The following is an 8089-nucleotide window of genomic DNA, read 5'->3' as shown; positions in this document are numbered from 1 at the left end:
CAGACATCTGTAATAACAGTTGCGGATTTTAAATTGAAAGAGTGCTACGCGCAAGACAATATCATTTCATGGAATTTAAAAGTATTTCCCAATATACAGTATGCCACAGTATTGGTCATTTTAAATTCAACATTCATAAATTAGTATTTGGCACGAGACAAGAGGGAGATGTGGGGTGTTGGGTTGTGCTTTCATCCCACATATTGAAACCTCCTGGCCTGATGAGTCCGACAGATTGAGCATTATGGATCCATCTGCTGCTTTGGATTATTCCATTACTGTTATCCGGACATGTGATGCGCTTGTCAGTGTGTAGGGGGCGTGGCCAGAGGCGGGTCATTCTGGGGAGTGTGTGCGCTCAGCCAATGGCAGGCGAGGACCTGAGCTGAGTGGGCGTGGCCTCGCCTGGCTCTACTATCCAGTCTCCATGCTTTTGTTCAAACTCACAAGTCGGTCGCAGCGCGACGAAGGTGCGCGCTCACGTTACTGAGCGCAGGACAGGAGAAAAAAAGATATAAAGACTTAACAGAGCCTATTTTCTCAGACGCAGAGCTTTGGCGTTTCTGTGTGAAGTACTTTGGGTTTTTTTTCTTTTTGTTTTTTAATAGTCCAAACAGGAACAGCAAAGTTGTCGACGCATCTGGAAGCCGGAGGATTTCTTTCTTTCTTCTTTTTTTTTTATTTTTTAAATATCTTGTTGGTTTTATTAGAGAATGGACATGTCTCAGTCTCCGTGGCAGGCATGACAGAATAATCTGAAGTTCCCCATCCTCCTCCTGTTTGCTGGGTCTCTATGGAGAGGAGAGGCGCTCTGCTCCGACGCAGCAGCTCCTGGACTCACTTGCAGCCGAGGCGACTCGGCGGCTGTTAACTTCACCGACCTGGGCTGCACGACCCGGCGCACGTAACCCCATTTGAATGCCTTTGCAAGGAGTTTGCTGGTTTCTGTGCTGCAGACAGGGCTTCAGCTTGCTCGGACGGGACTATGGGGAGAAAGAGGAGGAAGAGTCGTTTGAGTTGCGCAACAAGGAGGACTTGACTCCCAATGGACGGGTAAACTGCGCTCCACCTGCACCACACTGCTTCTCTCTGCACTTAGTGTCAGTAGCAAGTGATTGCATTGCACATCATATTAAGATGATCAGCATCAGGACTGTAATTACACCTTTATGCAGTTTGTGCAAAGTTGCTTTTTCTGACAGAGTAAATATTGATTAGGATTTATGATAATAAAAGCACCCTGTGTAAGCAGCTAACTTTGGGGCAATCATGTGTTTGCAGGGTGAAACCCTATATCCGCACGATGTTCCACTAAGTTTAAATGTTGCACGGTTTCATATGAAACATTGAGCCATAACATTCACACGTGCATGCTCAGTCGCAAGCTGTAAAACTCAGTGTGTTGACCCGTCCCCGTGTATCTGGCCTCTATCTGCTGGATTGCAAGTAAGACAGTGGCCTTGTCTTCTCTGTAATGTTAGTCATCTGATCAGCCAGAGAGAGTTCAGCATTGTCCACCCACTTGTGAGGGGGCATTGTTGCTTTGAATCGAGGTAGGCCCTTTCTGTATAACCCAACATGCAATTCTTTTGCTACACTGTCTCAGAAAAACCCACTGTAAAATATTTTTTCAGGACTTCTTTCCAATACACACATCAGACTTACTTTCATAAGGACAACTTTCACATAATTTTGCCTTTAACTGCAGCATAAACTAAATTGGTATTGTGCTGTATAGGTATTATGTGCAGCTAAGATAAGTGTTGCATCAGCAGTGGAGTTCTGCAGATATAGGTAATACTACTTAAAGCCACCTGATTATCTAGCTTATCTGTTATTGGCCCTTTTGTGTGCTTGCAACCAACCAGTGCAACACTACAGCAATTTGCATGACAACAATGCGAACAGAAACGTTTTGCATGGTTCCTTGCCCAACAGGAGTCTAACGGTGTTCCAACAGCCAGCAGATAACAGCAACATCTGTTGTTGGGGGTTATTCAGATAGGTGGTGTGCACAGCGTACCGTGGTCATAATGTACCATCTGGTTCCACATCGGGGGTCAAAAGAACCTAACTGTGCTTTAAATCCACAATCAATACAAGACGCTGCGACATGTCCCAATGGAATTGCCTGATGGCTTTCTGAAGTGAGATACAGAGGTTGTGTTCCTTCCCAGGCTGTCATGAGAATGACACTGTGCTCTGGGTGCCAAATTGTACGTGGTTGATGTGTTTCATTGAATTGCAGATCATTCAAAGAATCAAATGGACTGTCGGATTAAAATGTCTTTCCTATAAAGATAAACGTTGACAAAACCTGCCAGTTTTAACTCACAAAAGTCCCACCCCGCTCTCATGAAAGTAGCCAACATGGTTCTTTTTTTTAAAAAAAGTCACTCACTGACGTCAACACTGACATTATTCACTGATATGTGCAGATGTTAACCCGGACAGTGATTGGATCGGGGGGAAACTGTGGTAGCATAGCTATAATAAAGAATAACTATGTTTGATTTTGTTAGTCATTCGCTATCAGTCTTTGCGTGTTGAGCCAAGCCTTCTGAAGTCAGTGCTGCCACTTTCAATCCTTGTGATCAGAGAAGATGAAGGGTCCTTTCACTGGATTATAGCCTAACCAGTGGACCATGAACACCAGGCCAATGGTACAAAAGCTACCCTAAACTATCACACTGTGCCCCAAAAAAGTTTATATAATGATTAAATAAAATTCTGTTTGAAAGTTGAATGTGGAAAGACGTGAATGTAAATGATAGTAAATGATTCTTTACTATGTATGGTGGTGAATGTTTTTTCTATGCTAGTTGCAACAGCAATATTCAATTTAATGTTTAAAGTCATGACTTCCTTTATTCATCCACATCAATATTAATGAGCGTGTCCTTATATTGAAATAGCTGTTAAATGTGTCTACTTGATATATTTTATTTGAGAAACAGTCAATCTTTGACACGTGATTAGGGTTGTTTGGTTTGGCAGATAAGGGCTTGATAGATGGACTCACCCTATTGATTGTGGCATTTGGCCTTGTATTTTTCTAGCAACCAAAAGCTGTGAATTATTCACTTCGGCTGAACTTGCCCTCCTCAGAATGAACCCACCCAGATTGTGTGGAGTTGTCGACTATTGATCTTTTGTTTCCTGCGGGCAAATGATTCACTTCAGCGAGTCCTTCATTCTCTGTATCCGTGTCGCGGCTCAGTACAGAAAATTGTATTTCAGTATCAATTGCTGAGGTTGGGCCAATAATTAAGACGACAGATGGACGTTCGTAGCCAATAGCATCAGCGCACCAATATTTGACAGAACAACTGTTGCACTGCCTGTAGCCGCTCCCCACAGAATAAACAGATTGAGCTGATAGTGTTTGTCTTTCCATAGTGTCAGCAGAGGGGGTGGTGTAGGGTGGAAGTAGGATGAAGGTGGCTTGAGGGGAAAGCCCCTCAGGACTATGGCCCATCGTTTGATCTGGGCGACATTCACTCACACTTGTAGACAGCTCGTCAAACCTCCTTGCGAGCGCCACTTCAAAATACTCAAACATACTGTTTAGTGGGCCTTTGTGCAGCTCCCTGCCAGGGCTGACCACGGTGACCCGCAGGCCTGATGGAATCTCCCAAAAGCCTCACCACTGTCCTCCGACATGTAGCCAGGGGATGCCACGCAACGCAGTGCAGCCTGTCGGAGTGGACGCAAAGCTGCATCGCGCCAATAGTACCAAAACCGTAGGTAACACGCCACTTTTCGCCAGGACTCTTCACACTGAGGTTGGAATCGTGAGTCAGTGCTGACGCGAGCGAAGGCTTGGCCTTGGAGTGCACAGGGCCATGTTAGGACCTTTTTCCTTGATGTTTACAGTCCTCATTCAAAGAAACTGCTCTTCAACAGCTGCCCAAACAGTCACCCTGAGCTGAATGCCTCCAGTGTTGGGACAGCGAGGAACTAATTTTAGTTCAGGACATCCGTCATTCTTTCTCCTTTCCATGTTTCCACTCAAACCTTTATTGAGTTTTATGCAATGTGGAGTCACGTTTACCAATAAACTACCACCGCAGAGTGTTTGGGCCCGAAAACGCTGTAGTAAGCGTGGGCTGTAGCGCTGCAGCGGATCCCGTGAATGTACAAACGGGCACAGTCCAAGCTTCGCTGAGAGCGGGTCCCATTAACCATCACTGCTGCCCTCTGCCTTCAGAGGTGTCACGGTACGCTGGTTTATATTTGGTTTCCGTTGCGTCTCTGCCTCACCACCTCCAGGCCACACATCTGGTCCTCAGGCCGACACTGGCTGAGCCCAAGCATTTCCTCCTGGTTACTCAGCCTCCCAGGAGAGCTGAAGGGAGAGAGAAAAGAGAGCGAGGACTAGGGGAAAGCGAGAACGGAAGTCGGCTACGGAACGAACACATCACGGCATCTTTCCCTCTTTTCCCTCCATGCTCCATTCAAGACTGGAGTGATTCATCCCTTGCCCGTCCAAAAGACATTTTCTGCCAGGGCTCTGCATCGCACGCTATCCTTATTCCTCATCCCACAGCCCAATAACTCTTATTGGACTGCTCGTCTTCTGTGAATTTTTGGAGTTTCTGAAGGTTGAATCAAAGTATTCTGACTTCATCTACCTGTCGTGTAGTTTCTTGATCAGCCTATAAGTTTATATTGAAAGAATATTGGTTTATTTCTCTCGCTTTTGATGTAATTGGAGTTGAAATGCTTTTTTTCCTGGTCATGGCTGTCTGTATCGATTTATTCTTGAGGGATTCTGGCTTGGCTGAATCATCTACTGTACAGTTATGAGCAAGGATAGGGAATTATCATACACACTCTATTCCATTGATGAGTAACTTTATGACACTGTTCAGGTTTTTTTTTTTTGTCTGTCTCGTTTGATATTTACAATACCTCCTCTGAGTTAAACATTACTGAAATGTCATCATCCAAACCATCATCTTTCCCGATTGCTCTCAGAGTCCATCTGTCAGACACACACACACACACACACACACACACACACACACACACAACACACACACACACACACACACACACACACACACACACACACACACACACACACACACACACACACACACACACACGCACGCGTTACAAACTTGCAGTTGAAATTTGCAGTTCATGTTTTCTTTGTTATTTTGGAGCCATCTATAAAGAAGAGGTGGACTGTTTTTGTGGGACCATGGCTATACTTAGGATAGTTTGCCCAGTAGTAAAGTGTGGTGTATGAACTGTGAGGGGGCCCAGAGCTGACCTGGATAGTGTTTCAGGTAGGCCAACACCCCCGGGTTGGGCCGCGGCGGCCGCAGAACCAGGCTCAAGGCTGTGGTTCACAGAGACAACAAGTCAGGCCACGGGGACACACAGGGCCACTCTGCACACCAGGGAATCGGTCCAAACTGCACACAGGCGAGCTCTGATGTCTGATGGGGTTTTCCAAGGTCAGGTTGGGAAGCCAGGGGCCAGGGCACTTTGAAATGACACATCCTCTCCCATCTTCTGCTTAACAGGGGGAGTCCTGGTATGAAAAGGTCATTGTTCCACCCATGAAATTTGATTTTACATGTCAGCCAATGGAAGTCAGTGGGAGCACTAACTCCAATTTCCACACAAAACTTGTGTCCAAGAAGCATGCATGCAATTTAATACATTCGCTGGATGCAGTTCTCTCATATTTGGCTCGGGATCAAGATTTATAGCTGCGTTTGTCATATAATCCTCATTATACATAGTCGCTTTCACAAGAAAAAGTGCTGATTTTCCCCCCTGAGATTTTAGCATTTCTAACTATCTAGTTGAAGACAATTGCTCCCTTTTTTTCAGCGCAATCTATAAAACTGAGGTTATTTTTAGGTTAACCCTGTTGGATCGTTTGTTGAATAACAATATTTGAGGTTGTGATGATCAGGGTGCAAACAGCTTTCGCACAAAAGATCCCTGTGTTCCCAGCTCTTGCATTAAACTATCGTGTTTTGCATGCCATATTTCTCCCCACCAGCTTTACCCCCTTGCAAGTGAAAGCCAAGCATTACAGGAACAGTGCAGCTATGTGCTGAGGCTGCCAGCAACGATTCCATGCTCTACTGTCACATGGCCACTGAAGGCAAACCATTGAGGGATTGCTCCAACCTGTGCACTGGTTCGCAGGATAGACTTCTGTTTGTGTTACATTATCGTCTATTTACCCTTTTCTCTCTCTCTTCTGTTGACAGACTCCAGCTGAGGTGACTGTTTCGCAGCCAACACGCACAGCCAATGGGACAAATGGGTAAGACAAGAGAAAGAAAAAGTTTCTCCCCCGCATTATAGGAACTCGTAGTTCCCTCTTTTTCTTGTTTAGTTCCTCTGAGTGTTGTGGATTTTTTTTTTTGTTAATTTGTTCTCAGGCAAACACAGTGGTATATAGTTGTTTTCTCACTTCCTCTGCAGTATCTCATGAGCTTCTCCTCACGAGTTTTCAAGCGAATGGTATAGTGTCACATGGACATTGGCAGATAATTGGACATTTCCCAGCCGCAGTTGCACTTCGGTGACTGATATTGTGCCCATTGTAAGTCATCCTTGGCTTGGTTAACTCCTGATTGTTGTCGAGGTTAGCTGAGCTGTCATTCGAGGCGACATCTGCCAATATGTCAGTCTTCGGGGTGACTTAACTGCCTATACAATGGTGAGCAAACTTGTAATGTCAGGCTAACTCTCCCCAGCTTCCACATCAACAAATTCAATTAAGCTGTGAGTTTGTAGGCTGCGCACTGAGGAGCCACTATGCATCCTACAATGTAATGAAATTCAATTGGTCATGTGATTTGCAAGTGAATGCTAGTGACAATGAAAAGCAGTGATTCACGGAGGGCTTGATCCAGACTATTAGTGCATGGCTGTGATCTCAGACAGTGATGTAGCCAGGCGCTGCTCCACTCTATCTCTGGCATCATGCCCTTATCTTCCCCCTGTTTCCCCCTTGTCCACAATCTTTGCTGTACATCTGCCGAATCACAGGCGGTGAGTCACAAAGCACAACTTGTAAGACATATAATGTACCACAAATGAATAGACGAGGGTCGGCGACGGCTCTTAACAGAAATAGAGCTGCCTCAGGAAGTGTGTAGGTGTGCTGAAAAAGGGCCCGTTTTGTTGCGGTCAAACAGGACTCGCTGTATCTGGACTCCCTCTGGAGAGAAAGAAGGAAGGAAAGAAGTGAGGACAGGACAGGGTGACTCAGTCGTACCTCAGCAGCACTCCCAGAAGAGGTGTGGCTCGTGCCTGTGTGTGCGTGTGTGTATGTCACTTCGACGGCTTAGTGGAGGTGGCCTCGGGCCACATGGCATAATTAACTGCTGGTTCTAAAGGGAGTGTGTTGAAAGCCTGGCTGTAATCATCAGGCAGGGTGCAGAGATTAGAGAGCAGGGTCCTTGGTCATTACCTGGCCAATGAGCAGACACACCCAGATTTTCAGACGTGCGAGGGGAAAGCCAAATCAAGGTCTGATTAGTCGGAACACTGTGATGTGCCATATCATGTTTCACTTAACGTAACACGCAGCTCTGGATTACTTCCTGATTTCTTTTTGTCCATATTTTAATTGTTTGAAAATAGAAAAGTTTATATATTAAATTATAGTTCTAATGTGACCGTGAAAAACAGAGGGAATTGGTTCTGGTGGACTGAGGTTGATCATTTGTCCCTCTCTCGGTTTCATGTGATAAAGGAGGAAGATAGATCCTGCCCCTCAGAGCGGTGGGTACATGTCTGAGGCCCCACATACGATTTCATTGCATTTGGGCCATTTGTTTAAGTCACCGAAAATTATTCTGTCTGAAAACTCCAGCCATCATTAGCATCATATGTATGTATCATATGTATACATATGTATAACCTATGCTTATAGTTTGGCTACTGTGATGAGTTTCAATGGACAAAGTAGAGCTTGGTTGTTTTTTGCATTTGTGCAAAGGCTTTTGGCTTCTTTGCATTTACAATAACAAATGCATTATTTTGTGGAGGAGCAGCAACTTTATGCTTGGTGTTAGACTGCCACAAACAGATATGGCATGCTGACAGC

At 45.1% G+C, this 8089-nt stretch overlaps 1 protein-coding gene across 1 annotated transcript in view; it reads left to right on the top strand.

The window, feature by feature from the left end:
- The first annotated feature begins 465 nt into the window (after window positions 1-465).
- plekhh3 (pleckstrin homology, MyTH4 and FERM domain containing H3) overlaps window positions 466-8089 on the top strand; it is a 34272-nt gene continuing 26648 nt past the window's right edge. Inside the window, exons 1-2 of the mRNA XM_080510793.1 lie at window positions 466-1053; window positions 6240-6295. Of these exons, the coding sequence (XP_080366919.1) occupies window positions 919-1053; window positions 6240-6295 (191 nt within the window). The 5' untranslated portion in view covers window positions 466-918. The remainder of the gene's footprint in view (window positions 1054-6239; window positions 6296-8089) is intronic.

The sequence above is a fragment of the Blennius ocellaris genome (assembly GCF_963422515.1).
Source record: "Blennius ocellaris genome assembly, chromosome: 16".
Taxonomy (NCBI): Eukaryota; Metazoa; Chordata; class Actinopteri; order Blenniiformes; family Blenniidae; genus Blennius; species Blennius ocellaris.
Note: the sequence above shows the minus strand (reverse complement) of the source record. Positions and strands in the feature narration are given on the sequence as shown.